Raw genomic sequence first — 22,696 nt, forward strand, 5'->3', positions numbered from 1 at the left:
CAGGGTATATGCTGTAAGCTTGCAATACCTTTATAAAGACTAATGTTTCTGTAAATGTAGCATGACTTGCAAAGGTGAAGATAAAACAATCCCACCGAGAGACAGAAACACACCTGAGTGATTCAGAATATTCTGAAGTGTTCTTCCTCCCATGTCAACGATGTAAATGTCTAAAACAGCTGTGACGTCAAATGTTTTCACATTGTCTTTGTATTAAAAAAACAAAACAAAAGATGACATTTCCTGTGTGTTCTTTTTTTATGCTCTAATAATTTCCTTTATATTGTTAATATTTGCCCAAAGGCCTTTCACCACGGCCTAACAGCTGCATCAGGTGGAAATCAAAAATGTTCTAATGAGATCCGTCTGCTTGAAATTAGTTTTACAAGCATTTAAAAGATCGTAGTGCCACAGGTGTGAGAGATCTTTGGCCAAGTATGCATACACTGCACACTTATTAGAACACATTGGAAGCAGTCAGACAAAAATATGAATCTTTTGTTTTGCTGATAGAGCTAAAAAAAGCTAACATTTAATTTATCTTTAGTCTTTTGGTCACAAGGTTCCTATTTGTATCTGTTTTCACAAGTTACTTTAAGGTAATATTCTGTTAGTGTGCACAAATGCCTGTGTGCATATGACATGAGTGTGTGGGGCTGTATGACATGTCTATGTATGGAGACCGCCTGTCTGTACAGCACTATAATACGCAAAAGAGTGTCCAACACTCGCCTCTCCAAACAATAGAGAGATGGACGCCGCTCCTGCAGTCAGCACATTACACACACAGGGCTCAAAGGCTTGGACCAGCTGCACCAAGGATCAAGAGAAAGAGAGACAGAAAAAGACAAAACAGATCACAGAGAAACTGGAGAAAATGACTGAAGCGAAGAATAAAAGAAAATAGAGAAAGGATTTTAAAAGTAAGTGAGGGATGGAATGTGAGAGCAGTGTGTGCAAAAGTAACTGTGTGTGTGTGTGTGTGTGTGTGTGTGTGTGTGTGTGTGTGTGTGTGTGTGTGTGTATGTGTAGAAAAGCAAACTTTCTGCTGATGGCAGTGACTGTTCCCGGTCCCCCACAATGGTGCAGGGCAACAAAACAGGCCGCCGCGTCAGCACGACTTGCCCGTAGATTATCAGTGTGACCTTTGACCTCGCTTCATGCTCCAAAGAGCCCACAGCCAATGAGAAGTCAGAATCCGACCTCTATAGACATGGCATGGATGTGAATGTATATATATATATATACCCACTAGCAACGCCTGCGTCCATCACTTTCTCCAAAGGTCGGTCCGTTTCAACCTGCAATTGTAACTGTAAGTTTCCACTTAAGGTCTTCTAACTTTTAAAACTGCTAAATTCTTTGGATATTAAGGGGGATACTGTGGTTTTCCTTGTCTGTTCACGCTTTGGACTGAAAGAACCAAGCAAGTATTGGCTCTTCTCTTAAACCTTAACTTTGGACTGAGCAGATGGAATATTGACATAAAATACAGTCGGGTATGATTTTACTTTTTAGTGCTGCTCTCATGTTCAGCTGCTCATCATGAGGTAAGGTGTAAAAGAAACATGAGGGGCTGTGCCAAATACTTTATCCTTAAAAAATGGATCATGGAAGGTTTGAAGAGATCAGTTCTTTGTTGCTGGTTTAATAAGTGTTTTTACTCTCATAGAAAGGAAAAAACCTCAGGGAATGAACTGGGAATATAAAGACGAACACCACTTTGAGGGAAGAATCAGATGAAATTAGGTTGCTAAAACAAATGTTGTAGGGATGGACTTAGGAAAGCAAAACATTAAAAAGAGTTCAGTTATTCCTCACTTTTCATGGGAACAGTAAAATAAATAGCAGCATAGTGTACAAATGTACATTATTGTAGAAATCTGCTTACTTCTTAGTTTTTTTGTTTCCAAATTTAGATTGAGTGAAAAGTCTTGAGGTTTATGTTTCAGTACACAAGAAAAGAAGTCCAAGGGAAAAATATATGACAGATTGTTTCCACAATGTGTTTCAACCTTGAAGAGCAACACTCCTTGAAATTGTAGTTTTTGTTGACTTCCAGCAGTTTAACTTGTCTCCTTGTGGTGAAGTAGTGTACTCCGGGGTCTGTCAGTGCATCGTGACATCATTGTTGGGTGTGGTTACAGTTGCTCACTCAACCTCACCCATCAGGGATTCTGATTATGGTCGGGGTGAAACCGGTGGAAACTTTCAACCACAGAGGGCAGAGTTAGTTAACCCTTTAAAGCCCTCCTAATGCTGCACAGTCAGACACATTTTACAGTAAAACCATCAAAAAAATAAAGGTACATCCTGAAATCTATTTTTTCATATGTATAAATGTGAACATCGACAGAAAAGATACTGTACGAAGAAGCAAATGTTCCCTTTTAGCCAAAAGGCAAACAATGAATGAATGAACGTTGGCTTGGAAGGATCCTGACTCTTATCAACAACAGGAACCATTGTGCTCACACACCACTCTCGGTGTACATGCTGTATTCCAGCAGTGAAGAATTGAGTAATTCCCCCTTTTCAAAGCCCCACAACGATATGTAAAAATGGCTGACTGACTTTGTGCTTCTGTCTCTAGATCTGATCATGTCTCACTCAGGTGCTCAAGGGAGTATTGGCAGCCACTCTGCCATTGGGCTGAGCAAAAACAAGGTACTTCTACTATTTATTCATTTTTAATCGACCAATCATTGAATCATTGAAAAATATTTTCAGAGACAGATGCCAACAGCTTGTTTTACCTTTCAGATATACCTCTATGAATATGAGAACTTCCAAGGCCGTAGGATGGACCTGTTTGGAGAGTGCAAAAACCTGTGCGAGAAGGGTTTCGATAGAATCGGCTCCATCAGAGTCGAGTGTGGACCGTAAGTCACCACACCTGCCATCAAAATATGTGTTACAACACGGTGTACATTTTTCCTAAATTAAATATGGATCTGTCTTTCTATCAATCTCTCTAGCTGGGTGGGTTATGAGCAGCAGAACATGACCGGTGAGATGTACATGCTGGAGAAGGGAGAGTATCCCCGCTGGGACACCTGGTCCAACAGCTACAGGTGTGACCGCTTCATGTCGGTCAGGCCCGTCAAAATGGTGAGTTGTCTCGCTGCATTTTCCCCACTCATCCATCTTCTTTTGGCACGAGGGAAAGTGCTTTTTATGGATGCTCTTATATGTGTATTTATAGGCTCATTCCACTGCCAGTATTTTTGGATTAAAGCTTTTATTAGCTGACATTTCTCTTGCCACTATGTTTCAATTTGACAAAGTTGTGACTAAAAAAATACAGACAACTACAAGTATTTAATGTTTTCCCCAGAGGTTTGGTCCTGGCTTCTAAAACAGCATTAGTATTCAAACCAGAAGCTGCACCACCAGTTACTAATTTAAAAGTGATTTGTGTCTCTTACAGGATCCCCAGGATCACAAGATTTGCCTGTTTGAATGTCCAAACTTCGAGGGTCGTAAGATGGAGGTGTGCGATGAGGACATCCCCAGCCTGTGGTCTTACGGCTTCCAGGACCGCGTTGCCAGCATTCAGGTCACCGGTGGAACGTAAGTCATTTCTGTCCACCAGAATGAAATGAAAACAAAAAGGACACGCAGCTAGATAAGCTACATGGCCAAAGAAAGTAGAGCTTTGTTGTTCACTGTTCACTGGTGTTTCTCTCTACTTCCCCTCACAGCTGGGTGGGCTACCAGTACCCTGGCTACCGCGGCTACCAGTATTTGTTTGAAATGGGCCCTTACAAGCACTGGAACGAGTGGGGAGCCCAGCAACCCCAGATCCAGTCCATCCGCAGGGTGAGGGACATGCAGACACACCGCAGGGGCTGCTTCGAGATGACCGCATAGAGAGGAGTCCAGCAGACTGTGGGCTAACAGGAGGGAATAGCAAAAGGGGTCAGGCTTGCTATGCTGCTAACCATCCCTTGGAAATTCTTCAACCGCCACATAAACTAATGGCTTTTGAGTATTGTTATGCTTTTACTGGTAGGATTTGGGAGTATGTGGCATCGTGAATGATTCTGATAAGAAACTCTGATTGTCACAGACTTCCAGAGTAACTGTAACTCCGGTAAAAACTGTAGCAATGCTCTCTGTCGACAGACCTCGTAGAAAGAATATGAAAGGGGGATTATAGGGGATTAGTTGATAGTTTGTGTTTATTAGTTTGTTTCAATGCTATTATAACCCTTTTATTTTATTTTGATTTACTCGCCTACGTGTTTCTAGCTGACATGATGCCAATAAGCCGGTTCGCCAAAGCGCTCTCCCACTCCTGGGATCCACCGATTTTAAAGAGTAAAGGGATAAACAATTATATCATTCTTCACAAAGTACTACCATGGACAGCTCTCAGCTCTGCACATGCCCTGCAGTAAGTTTGCCAAGCAGAGGGAGGCACTATCTGCTCATATTAGCAACAGGCTCAGTTCACTGACAGGATGAGGGCACTGGCCAGCCTGTGAATAACCAAGAGAAAGGTGGCTATGCAGGGTTGTGTTTTGCAGATGTGATCATCTTTTGACTGGCCTGTTTCATCTCATTGATGGGGCTGTCTGGAAGATTTGCATTTAACACTTTCTCAGGGATGCTGGCATCTGGAAAGCAACTTTCCAATGAAGAAAAATGAAATAAAAATATTATAAAGCTGCTTTTGCGTATTTTATTTAATAATGATCCTTTACTCAGATGTTATTTAAAGTGTCAGTAATCAATGTGTTTTATTAACAATGGATCAAAGGAATATGTGTAATGTGAAGAGAATTATCGGCCAACTCTGCAGTGTCTCTCAGCCCTGAGGAGCGCATATTCTGTCTTTCAGCCAAATGTGTTGGTCTTCTGGCCCACAACTTTGCTGTTTTGAGTTCAGTCTCACTGCTCTCATCGACACGGTTTCCATTAGCTGCAGGCTGCTGTTTTCATCAATAAATCTCTGATAAATCCACTGTACACTACCTCACTCGCACCAAATGACAAAGTGATAGACTTGCATTTAGCAGCTAAAGCGCCAGATATTTCCTTCAGGAGTCGGTAGAGACCATTAACATTTCAACCTTAGGTTCTGGGAAGCTAAAATGCACAGTGTGATAAAGCAGAGCAGACTTACATTCATCAGGAAGCCAAAAACATGACTCTAAATTAGCGCTTTGTGAGGGTTAGTGTTGGTGTTTGTGAGTATAACGACATTGTACAACCTTAATATGTTAATATTGTGTTTGCAAGTGGCCCAAAATGATTAACAATACTGCTTTAAAAGTCAAACCTCAAGAAGATATTTCATTTCAACCTTAGGTTCTGGGAAGCTAAAATGCACAGTGTGAACCAGTCGTTTGCTGATTTCGCATCCACCTCTTTGTACACAATGGTAACAGCTCACCTAAACAAAATGTCATTTCAACATGTTATTTCTGACCCCTGTGAACCTCTTCCTCACCGGATGTGGGAGCTCATATTGAGTAATCGGTTACTGTTCCTGACTAAAGCCCAGCCATGCACGCTCTGGTGTATCAGCAGATGACGAGGCGCGCAGACTGTCAGCCACGCACCACTGGTCGGTTCAAAGCCACAGGATTTGGATTAAGTAGCTTGTGAGAGAACCGATGAGCCTTTGGCGCGGGAGGGGAGGGAGCTAAGGGGCTGATTTTTATCTTTTACCGGATCGAGAAGGGGAGGAGGCACGGAGAATGAATTATTCTTGTAGCAGCACCGAGCCTGTTTGCTGTGCGGCGTATTAGCCAGCGCGCAACTAAAGGCTGCGACGCAAGTAAATCGGCTCCTGCGGCGACGACGCCGAGAGCATTAGAAAGCCTCAGCTCCTGCCAGGTTGCGCACCGAACAGCCCTCTTCTGTTGGACATGAAAGTGCAGCAGGGCTGCAACTCATCAGACATGGGGATCCCGGTTACAACTGAAGAAGAATTGCGCAAAAATACCGTAATAACGCCCGACGATGTGCTCGGGCTGCAGAAGATCACCAAGAGTAAGCAACCTTAATTTGCACGGTGGGGAGAGTAGTTAAAGCCTTAGTCTGCATTTAGAGGAGATTAGTGCAACCCACTTGCTGTTGCGTCCTTGTTCATTGTATTTCTAATAATGTAACATATTCCCTGCGTTCGTTTACGGTTTGTATTGACTGTCTGGACACAGATACCATGGACAGCGACACAGGGAGTCTCTGTAGCCTCAAGTAAGACTGATCACTTTTAACCGGTGTGTATCACAGTCAATAAGCAGTTACAGGTTTAATGTCAGGCTACTATTTGATTGATTTATTATGTTGATTGGACCGTAGATGGGAGAAGCAGCATGTTGAGTTTCCCTGTTACTAATAATACTAGCATGTGTGATTGTAAGTGTTTGCAACGTGTGTGAGTGTGTGGCAGGCATTGAAAGAGAGAGAAGGTTATTGAACACTTCCTGGTGTGCTTCTCAAATCCAGCTGAAAAATAAATCTGGCTCTTACTTCATCCTCATCTCAAGACACCTGTGGCTCAGAGGTAACAGGTGGCAGAGATGTGATCCACTGATTATAGCTTGTCACAGACTGTAGTCAAGTGGAACAAATACAGGAGAAGAATACTATCAGCCTTTTTATGGAAACTGTTTCCAGATTATGTCATGGAAACAGGACAGGGGTAAACTGTTATAGGCCACTATGCCTGGTTTCAAGCAGAGTGAAGTCTGAGGAGTTTAACAAACTTTGAAATTCTATTTCACATGTATACTATTTTGTAACACTATATATATATATTTAGAATTTTTTTATTTCTAGTGATAAAATATTTGCTGTCAAGATCTTGCTGTTTTGATTCAGGGTAAGATTGTGACTTAAATGGAAATGTGAAACAAGCATGGTTTAAGTACAGTTTGCAGAGGTGGCATGAAGTCAAAACTACGGAGGCTGACAGAATATAGTTGGTTCAAAGAAAGAAATGTGATTAGTTGGGTCTACTTCATAAATCTAATGATCAGTATGAAAGTTATTTATTGAGCTTGATATTAGTTTGTCAAATAAATAAATAAATCTTAATTACAGGTGTAGTTTTTAACATATTAGAAACTGTGAATGGGGGTTGGTAGTGGACCTTGCCTTTTTTTGGGTGTAGTGTTTCCTTCACTTCTTACCTAAACCACACTTTCAAAAACATAGCAAGAAGGAAACCCACAATAGATCTCGAAAAATTTTAAATATTTGCATTTTTATTGTCGCTATTAGTAGCAGGTTTGAAACCTGCTTTCACTCACAAATTGATTAATTTGTCTTTTAATGAACTGACAACTCAAGACACATAAATAATTACGTATTATTGTTTTCTAAAAGGTAAATTTGCATTCACTTTCATTAATTCATATTTGTAGCAGTGATTGACGCTGAAGTCAAGGGTCAAACCTGAACCCCTCAAACACAAAACCCCCTCAAATTTAAACATCAGCTCTTTGCTCTCATCTCCTCTCAGACCATCAATTCTGTTTTCATTGGGTATCCCCTCAGCAGAAATGCAATTCAAGGGCTCCACCAGTGCAATTATACCTAAATCAGTCATGATGGTGCAGTAATCTCCGCTCTCCACTGACATCTACGTAATCTGGATTATGTCAAGGGGGCTGGAAGGCAGCAATGACCCGTTACCCCTCAGGTTATTAATGACCCTGGAGCTGGAGCGTAAGTGAGTTTGTTTACATTGTGGATGTCAGATTAGACATGCAGTTGTTTTGTTCCCTAGGTGCAAATTTTAAAAGAAAGACGTGAAGTATTTTCTCAAAGATACTTGATGGTCAAGAATGGCTTTTGTAACCCCTCAACAACAACATTTCTCTTCATTTGAATGAAAGCTGGATGATGTTTGTACAAATTCATTTGAATCTGCTTCCATGTTTCCTGTTAAGTGACGAGGGCACAAAAATGTCTCTCCAAGGCCCAATCATTTTATACGACAGACCATACCACAGAGAAAAGCAAAGTGTGCCGCACAATTCAGGTTATTATTGTCTGCTGCAAAAGAACGAAATTCGCGGTGTGAAAAGAGAGAAGCAGAAAATGTGTCACCCTGCAGTGTAAATTACTTTTACAGTTGTGCTTTTGGGAGGTAAATGCCACCATTTTGGGGCAGCCCAGCTCCAGTCTGTCATGCTGGTTCAGTGCTGATAAGCGAGGCAGAGCGCCTCATTGTCAAACAGGCGGAGAGGAGAAGAAATATAATCCAGGCAGCAGAGAAGCGCCGCTGTGATGGGGAAAAATGACACATTATCAGTTTACATGGAGGATGATTTATGATATGCAGGCAGGCAGACAGAAATACCGCTGTTACAGAATAAATGTTACATTTATAGTTGACATCTTGTAACCTTCTAATAACAAGAATTACTATAATTGCTGATGGCCGCAGAAGGGAAAAATAGAATTATCCTTTATTATAATCAACATAAATTCTTGAAGAACCTCCGCTGTTGAACCTATTATCATTTTATCGTGTTCAGTGCTCTTCTGAAATTGTTATTTAGATCTCTGTTGTACCCACTTACCTCTAATCCACCATGTCTAATTGTGTTTGTAAGTGTTCAGGGCAGGATTTCCTGTTGATAAAATATGAAAACATGCCTCTTACTGGAAATGCTCTTTAGTCTTTCAATTTGACTGCAAAAGTTTTTAAATGTGAAACATGAATTTAAGAGATACACTCTTCAGTTGGATTATAGCAACCTCAGAGCTCCAGATACTAAAACAATACACAGGGGTCACAATGTTGGTGAGGACGTGTTTTTACCGGTGACCCAGTGAAATAAGATCCAGGAAGTCCAGTTTGAATAACAGATTAATGCGTTTAAAGGTGTACCAAGACTGTGGTTTATAGGCTACTCAGACAGGATTGTCCAACTCGTAGTTATCATGCTGCCAAGGCTGCACATTAACTTGTCCCGATTGCAGGTACCAGCAGAAGGAGCCAAACGAGGAAAATCTAGGAAATAACGGCTAGAACTACTTTCTGAGAAAGACACTGGGACAAGGAAAACACACAGACTAAATACACAAGGAGAGGAAGGTTTAAACCAAGGAACAGAGGAAACTAATCAGAGCGGGGCAGATAATCAAACACACAAAGACAGGAAGTAAAACCAAACATGACACATAAGGAGTGAACTTATCAAAATAAAACAGGAAACACTAAAACCAAATGCCAGGATCTTGACATAAATTTTGATATACATTTTAGCACTTTAGGACCGTACATTTTGTCCCTCTTCAATGACATTGGAAGTGCATTAGAGTGAAGGCAAAAAAAAAAAAATCAATGTCATTCTGACACACTTGAACAATTGTGAATCTGTCCTTTAATGTGCAGATTGTGGTGTATGTAAATTGTAGTTGTACGTAAAGTGGAAAAAGAGAACTTAGGGGAGAAGTTTGAATCCTGAAGTGGACGTGCTTGTTTTATTTTCAGTTTCAAAGTTACATACCTCTTAAAAAAAACTCTCAGACCCCATTACGGTTTCTTAGGGGATGTATAGGCTCTGCCTCTCTTGATCCTGACTGAAAGAATCAACATTGATGCGTACTTTTGCCCCATCCAAATGATTTAGTCAGCACAGCCCGGTTCCTTATACACTAATGGGTGATCAATTATTTGGTGTTAATAAGTCTGCGACACAGAGCAGTGCTTTATCTACGTCGGGCGGGGGATTCCACTCTGTGATGTCTGCCAACACAATGGATACAGCTTTAATTAAAATTGATTGGTGCAGCCGGCTCCTAATCTCCCTGGCACAGCTGTCACAAGGTTACTCTTTCATGGTGATCTGACATGGAGAGAGATGGCTTGTTGCATCCACATCAGTAATCAACACAATCTCATGAACTGTCTTTTATTTGTGCTTCCTCTTTCTCTTTGAATCAGGCAGTTGTTGACACACTCGGGATCAAATTAACTCAATATCCGTCCATTTATCACGTTCAAAGAGCATTATGTAAGATTGTCCTTTAGAGTTTAATCGGGTTATTTATCAATACCAATAAGTCAGTGATTACTGGCTGGTGCTGATATTTAATAATAATAATAATAATAAAATTTATTTATAGAGCGCTTTTCACAGACAAGAAAATCACAAAGTGCTTTAACAGAGCAGAAATTTAAAAGCATAAAAAACACAATGTGACCAAATGGTCAATAAATTACATACACAGAGAAAAAAAATAAAAAATTAAAATAAATAAAAAATTAAAACATATTTTAAGAGCAGGTCCAGGACATGGGTTGTTACTCAAATGCCAGCCTAAAAAGGTGGGTTCTGGCTGAAGCTCTGTGTGAAAGTCTGCCAACTGTGTGCATTTGGGATTTTAATTGACAAAACGGAAAAATATGCAGTTAACACCTTCCATATCTATTAAGCTACCTCTATTCCTTCAGGTTTTGGTACTAAATCTCATTAGCGCAGACCGACATGCAAAGAAGACCCTCTTTGTACCGATAAGAGGTAAATAATCCTAAAGACCTCGTCACAGAGAGCGCCAGCATACATTTCTCCACAGTCCAATGTTCCCATGATCATGGACGATATGCCTCTTACATGGCACAAGTGGATTTTCAATGGCTTGCACATTATTAACTACAGCATGTCAGCCAACAGGATTTACATAAGTACATAATTATGATCCAAGCTTAACATTGTTGAAAAAATATCTTCTGCATTAAGAACCAAACTTTCTTTCCTCGAGGCCCCACAAAATCAAGCAATGGCTTCTTGTGACCCACCTTCACTGGTTCCATACGAGTTTGAGATCTTCAAAAAGTGGTCTTGTGATCGGTCTCGAGGCCAAGATCTATCTCAAGTACTACAACACTGACTTTATCTATATCAGTCTTAATTTATACATAAATGTACCCTGTACCCAATGAAAATATTCATCTCAACACTCTTATTGGGGTCTTTGTTGTGCACAAAAGAATTCACAAATATTACAATAATCTACTGTATTTTACTGAATATGCATCATTGATTGATTGATTTGTATTTATTTGCTTCAAAATAACTCAAGTGCTAAATTTTGTTTGGTTTAAACACCATCAATGCATTTCTTGTTGTTCGATGCTTTAATGTCAATGAAACTCTTTTAAGGGCTTCTTTCTCAGAACATCCTGAGTATAAACGTTTACTGGTGACAAGGCTTTTTCTCTTTTTAGATCATGCCCATGGAGGGAAGAAGACAAATCATTAATCCCCTAAATATAAGTGGTCAGTGTGCGTGTACGTATGTGTGTGTGTGTGTGTGTGTGCGTGTGTTTTTCTGTGCTTGGCGAGAAGTGGGAAGTGGTGTCATGTTGATCACCTGAAGAAAAGACTCTTCTTGTTCGTTTCTGTTTTGAAACAGGGTTTTAAAATGAAAACGATCTACACGGGTATTTCAGCATCGTTTTAGAAATGATTTCCGTCCATACTAACATGCCTGAAAACAAAAATCCCATGACTATTCATGTGCACTGGGCATGCAGGTGCTGGTATAAATAGGAAGTAGATTGGTTGCATAGTTACAGAAAATACAACAGAGTTATTATACTATAATATTATAAAACTATATGAGTAATAACAGGTCAGGCTTGATACTTAAGATATTCCTCTCAAACTGAAAAAAACAAGTTTTATTTTTCAAACTTAGTTACAAGGCTGCAGGTCTTGCTCTATCTCTCTCTCACATCGCATTTACTTTAAAATGAACACTTACAAATCAAAGTTTACACGATTGTGGGTCCATAAATGTGGTCAACACGCGTCTCACTCGTTTCCTCACGGTTTCATTGTTGTCTGTTGTTACACTCGTAGCTCTGCCAGTGGCTGAATTCTCTGTCCCACTGGAGAGCATTTATGCTTTTGGTCGTTTACAGTTTCTTTGTGAACTTCACAATAGTTGTGCAGAACAAAATAAGCATTGATGAGAAAAAGGAAAGTCTTTCGTTTTGTGTCCGTCGCCCTCCTCAAAGCGGGACTTTAAACGTCCGCTCCGTAGGGCTGATAATGCTGCTAGCCACACAGCTCGCTAATTGCTCCAATAACAGTTGCTTCCTCTGCATGTCGGTAGTAGTAGAATTATAAAATGCTAAATGTATCTGCACAACAGCTGCTAATAGACAACAAGGTCAGCAACGTCTGTGATCCATAATCCATGTTAAATTAACCACTGGTATAGTCAATCGGTAATCAAGGCTGGCTTTTTTTTTCCCGTCCGACGGCTTGACTCCTAACACCTAATCAAGTAGCGACCGAGGGTGTGCGCATCATCATTGTCAAAGGTCCCCGGTTTCCCCGTCCACACTACATCACAACACCAGAGTTTTCAAACTAACACGGCTTCGGTAGCGTTTTTCACACCCCTCTGTTTTTGGGGGTTTAAAACTCCAGAGTACTGTGGACGCTGGGCGTAACCGTAGTAGAAGATATGCGTTTTAAAATGGAAATGTAGTAGTGTGGCTGTAGCCTTAGTTACATTTATGCACTGGCTGCACAGTACATACAAACCAAGTTGTAACCCTAGTCGGATGATTACAAAGCCTACCGGTCCTTGATTGCTTTTATAAGTATTTGTCTTGTCTTGTATATTTAATAATTAGCAAGCTGTAGGAGTGCTGATAGGCAGTTTATGCTTGTAATGCAAGAAAGTCCGCTAAGGGCGGTTGTTGTTATATGTATCTACTGTAGTTACGTTGGTACGTTTTTTACGTTAGAATTTTAACACAAATTATGATCTTTTTTCTAAACTAAACCAAGAAATTTTGTCGCCTAAACCTAAGCAATCGTTTCGCAACGCTAAACACGTCGCATTGTGTGTTCCTGCAAGCGTGATACAAGGCTGATCTGAAACATATTTATGAAATGTATCAGCGTATCCTGTGGTTTGCTGGGTTGCTCATCCCACCAACTTTGATTAAAATATATTTCTGTTGAACCTGGAAATTTGTGTGTCCAACACGACAAAGGATCCTAATTGACTTTAAGAGTTAGATGAGAAGATCTTATCTTTCATGTCTGTGTGCTAAATATGACGCTACAGACAGTTAGCTTGGCTTACCACAAAGACTGAAAACAGCTAGCAAAGCTAACTAAATCTGCCTACCAGCACTTCTCAAGCTCACTAATTAACATTTTATGTCTCGTTTATTTAATAATCAGTGAGCTTTAGAGGTGCCAGTATGCCGATTTTGTTACCTTCAGACGGAGCCAGGCCAGCTGTTTCGCCCTGTTTGCAGGCTTTATGCTAAGCTAAGCTAACCGTTTCCAGGCCGTAGATTCACAAACATTAGAGTTGTCTAGATCTACTCTTCTAACTATCGGCAAGAAAGTGAGTAAGCATATCCCAAAATGTCGAACATTGTTTTTTTTGTCTTCATGGTTCAGGGAGCTTAGATCACAATATTTGTCCTCAAAAAAACCCTCTCAGATACATTTTTATTTTTTCACACTGATGCAGGCCGGAGAAAGATAAGAGGAAAGAATCTCATCTGCATTCAGCTGCTCTGAACGCAACCTCTCCACGAACCTCAGCGTGTGCCAGTTTGCCTATAGGTGCTATTAAAGGAGAGACATGTAACAGCCTGCCATGCACAGGTGCACTGTACATCGTGATGTGAACATCAAGGTGTAACACTAATGTCACTTGCTGCCTTTGGCTATGGATTATTTCAACGTGAAGACAAGTAAACTTGCCTGCATTGTTCTTCCTCATGTTCTGGGATTAATTTAACACACGGTCTTTGCATTGATCGGAGACCACAGGGTCAAATGGAAAGAATATGGCATGTGAAGTCAATCCCTGTGCTGAGAGTTTGTAACTCCGGGCTAATCTTGAGGATTAAGGAGCTATAAATGGCAGCTCGCTTGCTCTTTATGAGTGCCACTTTGGTGTGAGACAGGCTCTTTGTATCTGAACACAGGAACACAGCTTGACTCAAGACTTGGTGCTAATTTTACTCTCTTTAGAGGGGCTGCAGCCGGAGGGACTCGATGTATTTCAGTAGAATGAAAATGATTATGTTTCACAAGAATCTGCTGTTGGTCTTTGGGTCTATGACTAATGCCTGTTAGCATAGATGAGATTGACTGTTAGAAACGACACTGCAAGGCTAAAAACATTAAACTAAGTACATGGAAATCACGATAAGATGAATGTAGAAAGTCCTGTATGTAATTATGGCAGATCACCTGTGCTGGGAGTTAATGACGTGTTTCCCCCCGGGGACAAGAAAGCGTATTGTAATCTAAGTCGAAGTCACTGTTCACACACACCGATCTGCACATACTGATTCCCCCTGTGCTTCAAGCTTGTGAAATCTGGCAAAAGGAGGCCTTCAGGCTATAGGAGGAGGCTTCAGGTATATACCTTCATCGGATGTGACACATTTAATTTGCATACCTCTGATGCCTTATCTAAGATACTCTCCTTTGATTCACTGCTGCACCTTGTTGTTGCGGAGCAGCCAGGTGGATGAGGGGAAGGAAAAAGACGGGCTAATAGAGCTGGCACACTATCAGAAGGAGCGTTGCTAGGTGACGGTGTTGAAGGAAGTGAAGTGGAGCACTTCATGTGTGTGTGCGTGTGTGTGTATGTGTGTATGTGTGCATGTGTGTCGGGGGAAAAACAGAAGGAAAGAATAAAGAAAGAACTGAAATATGAACATGTAAATCATCAAGATAGGGTGATTCATGCAATAGGGAAATAGCAGTTAACATAATTTTTTATAGTAATTTTAATAGTTTGGTTGGACTTTGCATATGCCTTTGTCTTATAGCAAGGAGAAATCCTTCCAACACTAACCTTTCGTATCAGAAGAATAATGATAACACCACTGATAGTTGTATTGGGGTAAAAGTGAATGGTTAAAGGAATCGTTCAACATGCACAACAACCAAAGTGTAAAAATAACAATTTGTGGTTTTACCGGGGGTTATGTGCCCTGGTTCATCAATAAAAAAGACAAACTTCAGCCTGTAACAGAAGCAGATAGTCAAAAACTTTTAGAATTGTATTCTTCAAATCCTCCGTCACCACGTTTCTCTCTCTCTCTACCAATTGTCTGTCTCTCACGAATTGAAAATGACTCATCGTTCAGTGTGTGTGTTTTGCGCCTTTTTACCCCTCCATAGCTCACACTTTATGTTGTTCTCACCGAACAGTGAGCACCTGAAAGTATCTTTTATTATTACTCCTACAAATCTGTGAAAGAACTGTAGTCGGTGGTCATCAGTCAAGCTGCTCCGTGAGCGGAGGCTATGAAATCAAAGAGGTGTAGTCTATGCTACCGTGCTCCGGGTTTGATACGACTGTGGGAGTGACATGGTTATGTGTGATTACTTGTACTGGACTGGGTGAAAGTGACTTCACAGGCTGAGGTATCGGATGAAATGCTCCATCTGTCTTCCTCAGCATGTCTGGCAAGTAGTCACCTCTGATTCACAAAAAGCTTCTATTGCTAATCTGCCCACAAAGAGAGCTGCTCGGCTTTTTTCCTCGCTTACTCCAGTCCTTATACTGGACTTTACAATGAGGGTAAAGAAAGAGTATTTTCTACCAATTACTTCAATTGATGTATTGATATGTGACTATAGTTTGGGGATGAACATTGGTGCCTTTAGAAGGTTTTTAACCATGTTAAGAATAATAGAAAATGATTAGTAAGATGGTTTTTTTGTCCATTGAGGAAAAACAGACATATCTTCAGAAAATTGTGTTATATGAAGTAATTATGTTGCAGCCTTTAAGATCAGAAATGGACAGTTCTGTGCTTAATTATAATTGTAATTACGAAATCCTACAGCTGTTATTAATACGTTATTAATCCTATTAATTAACCCTTTATTAGACCACACGACAAGGTATTCTGTTTTTGTACTGCATGATAACAAGGCTCAGTTCAGTGTCAGCAGTACAGTATTACACACAGACAAACTTATCAATATAACTTATTACAAAAACAAAGCAGGATTAAGGACTATTTTAACACCGACTGTGCATTAGTATGAAAGTGCTCTATAAATTAGAAAAACCACAATCGCAGCCTACAAACATAGGCTTAAAGTAATATTCTCAGAGCAGATAAGCGTCCCACACCAAATGAACTAGCGGCACCAGAGGGCACTGCATCAAACAGCAGCTCTCTGACCTTTTTACTGTCGTTTGGAAGGCAATATAAAGAGACTTTGCGTTTTTTGAGCCAGAGCAGCTTAACATGGAAACATCTTGACCAGTCTTGTGTTGTTCATCGTGGAAACACTCCACTGACATACAGTAAGGTAACATAAAATCAACAGCAGAGACAAGCCCAGTGCATTCTGCAATGCATGTGCAGAGAGATGCAACAGCTTAAAGTGTATATAAACTACACACACACGCAGGTATATATGTGTTTTCTGCACACATGCTTAATAAAAACATCCTTCCTGTCAACATTTACACAGCTAACTACCAGTCTATAGTTTTTGCTGATTAGTTCTTGACATGACTAAGTGGGGATATTCAATTATTCTAGATGTCATTTTGGGGGGGCTGCATGTCAAAGTTAATGTAGTATTTCAAATCAGTGAACATTGAGAGACATGAAAATTCAGTCCGTGAGAGTGTGCTGGAGAGTCTGGCATAGAAAACCGAAGAACAATCTGGCAAATGTGTCTGGGAGGCAGGAGTCTATATAGGGGCTTGATTGCTGATCAGAGGCAGGTGAGTGAACAGGTGAAGGGAGTTTAGACTAATGAGGAGAGAGTGACTGACAATAAGAGTGAGGAGGGTGTGGAGCTGAACTGTGACATTTATAAGTTTATAAAGAATGAAAAAACACAAATATCAGTCAGTATCAGTCATTGGTCCTTCCTCTGTCCTGGATGCTTTATCTCAGTAAGCAGAGAAGTTCACCAGAAAAAAGAAAAAAAAAGCTTTTAGCCGATCTTGCCTGCTGTGCTTGTGTAAACATACCGGCGGTAGCCGATGAATTAGGTTTTAATGTTGTTTACATTGTCTGTCCTTGTTGCACAGATGTATTGATAAGGTATTGGCTTGCAAATATTTTATTGCACGTACAGTAAAACGCGAAGTTGCCATCAACTGGAGCATCCTTCACTTCACCACAGCGAGCTATCTGCTTGCGCTTCGTGTGTGTGTGTTTGTGTCTATGCGTGTGTGTAGTCGGAGGAACTCAGCTTGACAGAGAGAGCAGAGCAAATTCCCGCTGCAGCGTGACAATAAATGACATCAAAACATTACTAAAGTATGAATAAAAACACCAGAAATATCAGAGCTTATCAAAACTCCGGTAATTTAGCACCGGGCCTGTTTAATACCGGGTTTCGGAGGGCATCCCTAGAAAAAGCAAGCGAGCTAACCTAAGCAAAAGGCTTTGTAGATATAAATCGCTTTTTCTAAGCTAAGAAAAACATAAAGATTCTTAGTTCCAGGTGATTATACACTGATTAAAACATAGTTATGAATATTATATTCCATTGCTGCCAATTAATCCCCCTAAATGTTACACACTTGTCTTTCAACAATAAGCCCTAAATAGTCCTGTTTCACAAGAGGGGTATTTTTGGACAAGGTGTCCGGTATGATGGACTGTACTTGACTTTAAATATCTTCAGGCAGGTGGCTAAAGCTTGTTTGACCCATCTGTTCTCTAACCCTCTCAAAACAGTAGAGGATGCAGAGTTTGTGTATGCGCAGACACACATCTTATTCACTTTGACCTCCATTGACCTTACAGTCATTTTAAATCTGTTGCATGAAGTCGTCAGTAAGAAAGATCCTTCAACCCTTTTGCAACATATAGACCGCTAATAATAACAGCCCTTACCATAACCCTAATAAGATAGTAAGCGTGTGTGTGTGTGTGTGTGTGTGTGTGTGCGGGGGTGTGTGAGAGAGAGAGAGAGAGAGAGAGAGAGAGAGAGAGAGAGAGAGAGAGAGAGAGAGAGAGAGAGAGAGAGAGAGAGAGAGACCATGTGATGGTAAAACACAATAAGCCTCTTAGGTCTAATCCTGCCGCGTTGGAAGGGGGGTGTCTCACATGCACACACACACACACACACACACACACACACGCACACACACACACTGCAATCATGACCAAATCAATCACCCTACTTAGGTACTTGGGTTTCTTTCTTTCAGTGGCCTTGTGTTCAGTCAAGTTGACGGTCCTGCTGTTCAATGCAAACAAAAACCAGAAAAGTAACAATGGCTGTGAATGCAAAAAGAACAGCAGCCTGTTCAGTCAACAGTATTATAATAAGGTGTGTGTGTGCGTGTTATGTCTTATGTCTTTTTCATGCTCTGTTTGATACTATTGTGATTTCAAACAGGCACTGCAAATCAAATGAATCAAACTTACATAAAAAGAAAACAGTAACCTCAGTAATCTCATAACATGCACTGTAACTACATTAGAGACATAAAACAAGTAGTACACACATTAACAATGACCTTAGTCAAACACTTAAAAACTCAACATTAAATTGGCTCCACAATACAAAACATGTCTGACAGGGTATGTCATGCCTTGGCACAGATTTGATGTGTAAAATCCAAGGTGAGCATCCAAAAACAGTTGAGTAGAATGCATTCAGTAAGCAGCAGGCTTATGATTGAGATCAGTTCAGACTTGCTCGTAACAACAGATCTTACTGTATCTTGGCAGAGAACTACAGAGGTGACAATTTCTCATTAATTGACAGCTTGCTGCCTGACATGAAAGGTTTGCCTTCTTTCACAGTGACATCATGAAAAGAGAAGAAATAGATGTTTGTATTATCGGCTGAGAATAAATGTCTCAAGGGTCTTTTCTCTCTTTTTCAGATTATCTTTGTTCTCCAGAAGAAAATGTCCACATGATCGACTTCACCAGGTTTAAGATCCGGGACATGGAAACAGGGACGGTCCTGTTTGAGATTACTAAACCTCCAACAGGTCAGCTCCGAACAATAGAAACCAAATAACATATTATAAAACAGATCCACAAACACATGAATGCCCCCATTTTGGAATGGGACTTGTCTTTGTTGTTCTTTAAATGGTATTTCACTTGTTAGATTTTATTGTATAATATTTTTCTTGTCTCCATGACCCATGTGGAGAATAATCGAATGTCATAATGGATATTTTTCAATTCAGCCAACGCTCTTCTTTTCTTTCAAATGTCTCTTGTTTCGCAGAAGGCAAAAAGCAGTGTGACCCCAACGCCGGGCGCTTTGTCCGATACCAGTTCACTCCAGCCTTCCTGCAGTTGCGGCAGGTCGGAGCCACGTAAGTTGACAATAAGTGTGTCTTTGAAGGCTGTGAGAGAGCAAGCGACGTGTTTCCGTAAAAGCTGATCAACCCTGCTGCACAGACAGAACACCCATGCCGGCTGTGGGAGGTGTGTGGGCGTCAGTGTGGGACGGCAGGCTGACGATGATAAGTGTGAACATACAGAGCAGCCGAGCCCACCTGCTGAGTCAGGCACCAAATAGCTGTCAGTGCTTCTGAGTTGTGTTCATCATCAGACTCCTACTTTGTGACTGACTGCAGATTTAAATCCAGTCCAACAAACTGACTCATTCTGATAATCTAGGCTACATAAAGAAAAAAGCTCAATGTATGTTAGATACAATGTGCTTTGTGAACCACATAACAAAAGAGGTGTTATGTTATATTTAGCACAGCACCTCAAAAAAGGTAACATTTTTAAAAAGACAATTTACAATTTGGGTTTTATTGTTATCGTCATCTTCCTTCTTTGGCAATCGTGCAAAAACACTCAACCAACTTGTATTTGTATTTTCATGATCCCACGGATATATTCCGTCTCCCCATTTGAATCCAAATATTCCCACAGACTGTGTCGGCCACTACCACAGTCCAAGTAGCAGACTTTTTTCATTAGACCAACAAAGAAGAAAAGCACAAAACATTTCATTCTAAGTTGGGTTCGCCCTGACCAATCATCACTCTGGACGGGATGCAGACATCTGTGAAATCGCCAATAACTGATGAACTGATTGACTTTGTTGTAATGATGTTCCCATATGTTCCCATATATTTTTGTAAATATGATGTTATTATAACCGTTAAGAACAAAACTACATAAATAAGGCCCTATAGTTTAAATGAACTGGAATTAACCTTTAAATGTTACCTGACCTTTGAGCAGTCCCCAAAGTTTCTCATTTGCTTCCAGGTTGGTGAATAAATGTCCTCCCTGTGTTTCTGCAGAGTTGAGTTCACAGTGGGAGACACACCAATCAACAACTTCCGCATGATCGAGAGACACTACTTCCGCGATCAGCTGCTCAAGAGCTTTGATTTCGAGTTCGGCTTCTGCATGCCCAGCAGCAAGAACACATGCGAGCACATCTACGAGTTCCCCGCGTTGTCTGAGGAAATCAGTGAGTGTCACACACACACAATGTTGCAACACGCACGTGACCACAAGAGACAAACGCACCCACACAGAGGCGTATTCTAAGATCCAACAGGATTTAATCATGTAAAATCCTGAGTGTTGGGTGTTTCTTTTCTCTCTCTCTCTCAGTGCGTGAGATGATCCTGCACCCTTATGAGACGCAGTCTGACAGCTTCTACTTTGTGGACAACAAGCTGGTGATGCACAACAAGGCAGACTATTCCTACAGCGGGGGGCCATAAGAAGATCCCCCTCCACCTTTCACTCCTCCCTATAGTCTAGACATTTTACATGACATGTACCACTTCAGGACCAGAAACAGATGAACTAATGGACAATTCACTGGCATTAAACGCTCTTGTCTCCCTCCTGTTAACTGCATTATTTCCCATTCAGGTATTCAGCTGCCAGACCAATAGATTTCTCCCTTTGCCTCTTTGCAGGAACATCGAATTCTGCCAGTTTTATCATCATTTTGCATTAATGTGTGTGAGCGAGTGTGTGGGCAGCTAAGTGTCAGTACATACTGTTGATTTCAGTCTGTATATGTGGGTTCCACTTGATCATCAGCAAGACGTCACATTTTGTATGTTTTTAAAAAATGAAGAGAGAAAGGCGACAGTGAGTCAGAGACACACCATGAGACATAAAGAGAAAATAAGTTACCCTCGAAAAGTTTAATAATAATTTATCCATTCAGGTGTACATTTATATCGTTTGTATAGGAAGCTCATTACATTTTTACTCCAGAAGTTTCTTAAATTTGTAGTAGCACACATCTGAATGATTCATTCTGTCATCGTTCGTTTGAACGAGCAACAGAAATGTGTACTTTGTCAATGTGAATGTGTCATTTGTTGTAAGTTTCCATGTAGTACTTCTAGCCTACTGAAGGAGTATTTTTTAAATAAATAGCCACTTTGAAGTGTCAGAAAACCAATACCATACCAATTTTGATATCCAGTACGTTCTCTGTAGTACTGAACACTGTGTATACTTTAATTATGATGAATGTTTTAAGTATAAAATGAAGAAGTATGTAAAGTTTTGACAGCGGAAATTCCATCACTGCAATAAATATTTTTTCGAAGTCTTGATATCCATTGTTTGTTTGTTTTTTCACAACAGATGAAACTGAAAGGAAGAATGTAAACAGAACGGTGAAAATCATGTTGAGCAGATAATAGACAGTGAAGCTTACAAATAATCAGAATCAGACAAAATAAGTAAATACAACCCAGAGGTAAGGTAAACAGTTATTGTGTTCCTGTTTGTAATTTATCTATTTTGCCGGCCTTCTTTCTCTGACTTTTATTGGTGAGACGGAAAGTTATTCCAAAATGATGATGTTACCTGATTCAATAGTTTAAATCTAAACAGTATCTTCTCAAATACGGTATTACTGATTTTCAGACACAGGTTTGGAAATGTACCACCTTCCAACAATTTAAGAGCAATGATTAAAGATTCCTTCCATACATGTTTTAAGACTGAAAAAAAAAGTTGCTTGGATAAATAATTTGTGTGTGGTTCCACAATTACCTAGTAAACTAGTTCAGATTTACATAAACATAACACACTTTAACTAGTTTACGACAATACCTTTAGAAAGACAGTGGTTGGTGAAACTAAGTAACCCAGAGTGCTTAAATAATGCCTGTAAATAAAGTTTCCAGCTGGTCTACATTGTAAGTTCTTCTTGTGTTTATGAAGCTACTTGATGTAGGAGACAAAAGTACTACAATATATTGAGAAAGTAAAAGATGTGACTGTTGCAGAATCATTGTAGATCATTTTAATTATCAAAAGATATTTCCTCATCATTGTCAAAGTGTCTTTGCTGCCATCTTCTGTGACATCAGTCTTACTGCATTTTTAGCCATGACACCACTTATCACCATCACTCAGGCAAGCATTGCTATTTAAACATCAGTACCTACGATTATATGAATCAGGGTTTCATAACTGTAGGAACTGAAGAAGCAGCGACATCTATGTTGTCCTGATTCCTGCATCGTTGCCCGGTGAAAGTGCATTTCGCGAAACACGTTGTTTGTGTGCGCGATCTCCTCTCGCGCGAGCCACGTAACACGTGTGCCGGTTTGATTTGGTGCGTGTGAGATGTGGGGCCACTCACCTGCAGCTTTGTTGTTGGCTCTGGTGAGGAGCTTCCATTTAGTTACATGATGGTGCGTTCTAGCTCCATTCAGTAAAAATGAGCATTGGACGAAAGTAAATAATAACGCGACATAATGTGTTCAT

General features: G+C 40.3%; 2 protein-coding genes across 3 annotated transcripts; both read left to right on the forward strand.

Moving 5' to 3' along the window:
* Nucleotides 1-2,601: 2,601 nt before the first annotated feature.
* On the forward strand, nucleotides 2,602-3,873 carry crybb1l3 (crystallin, beta B1, like 3). The gene is made up of 5 exons (XM_076100466.1): nucleotides 2,602-2,667; nucleotides 2,764-2,882; nucleotides 2,979-3,111; nucleotides 3,431-3,573; nucleotides 3,705-3,873. Exons 1-5 carry the CDS (start codon nucleotides 2,602-2,604, stop codon nucleotides 3,871-3,873), a joined length of 630 nt encoding a protein of 209 aa, XP_075956581.1.
* A 2,006-nt stretch (nucleotides 3,874-5,879) lies between these two features.
* Nucleotides 5,880-20,676, forward strand: unc119a1 (unc-119 lipid binding chaperone a1). Of its 2 annotated transcripts, none has more exons than XM_076100305.1 (5): nucleotides 5,880-6,003; nucleotides 18,850-18,960; nucleotides 19,206-19,296; nucleotides 20,245-20,417; nucleotides 20,564-20,676. In XM_076100305.1, the coding sequence occupies exons 1-5, from the start codon at nucleotides 5,880-5,882 to the stop codon at nucleotides 20,674-20,676; spliced, it is 612 nt and encodes a 203-aa protein (XP_075956420.1). The 2 variants fall into 2 exon arrangements, with proteins under 2 accessions (XP_075956420.1, XP_075956421.1); XM_076100306.1 differs by having other exon boundaries at nucleotides 19,209-19,296.
* Nucleotides 20,677-22,696: the final 2,020 nt, after the last annotated feature.

The sequence above is a fragment of the Anarhichas minor genome, unplaced genomic scaffold (genome assembly GCF_050575085.1).
Source record: "Anarhichas minor isolate MPS153535 unplaced genomic scaffold, ASM5057508v1 ptg000026l, whole genome shotgun sequence".
NCBI lineage: Eukaryota > Metazoa > Chordata > Actinopteri > Perciformes > Anarhichadidae > Anarhichas > Anarhichas minor.

What these genes read in the sequence shown, in the direction of transcription:
- unc119a1 (XM_076100305.1), top strand. Translation starts at nt 5,880, where the DNA reads ATGAAAGTGCAGCAGGGCTGCAACTCATCAGACATGGGGATCCCGGTT. An exon ending in GCTGCAGAAGATCACCAAGA is followed by an intron (nt 6,004 to 18,849) that starts GTAAGCAACCTT and finishes TCTCTTTTTCAG; the next exon opens with ATTATCTTTGTTCTCCAGAA. An exon ending in GATTACTAAACCTCCAACAG is followed by an intron (nt 18,961 to 19,205) that starts GTCAGCTCCGAA and finishes CTTGTTTCGCAG; the next exon opens with AAGGCAAAAAGCAGTGTGAC.
- crybb1l3 (XM_076100466.1), top strand. Translation starts at nt 2,602, where the DNA reads ATGTCTCACTCAGGTGCTCAAGGGAGTATTGGCAGCCACTCTGCCATT. An exon ending in TTGGGCTGAGCAAAAACAAG is followed by an intron (nt 2,668 to 2,763) that starts GTACTTCTACTA and finishes TTTACCTTTCAG; the next exon opens with ATATACCTCTATGAATATGA. An exon ending in ATCAGAGTCGAGTGTGGACC is followed by an intron (nt 2,883 to 2,978) that starts GTAAGTCACCAC and finishes CAATCTCTCTAG; the next exon opens with CTGGGTGGGTTATGAGCAGC.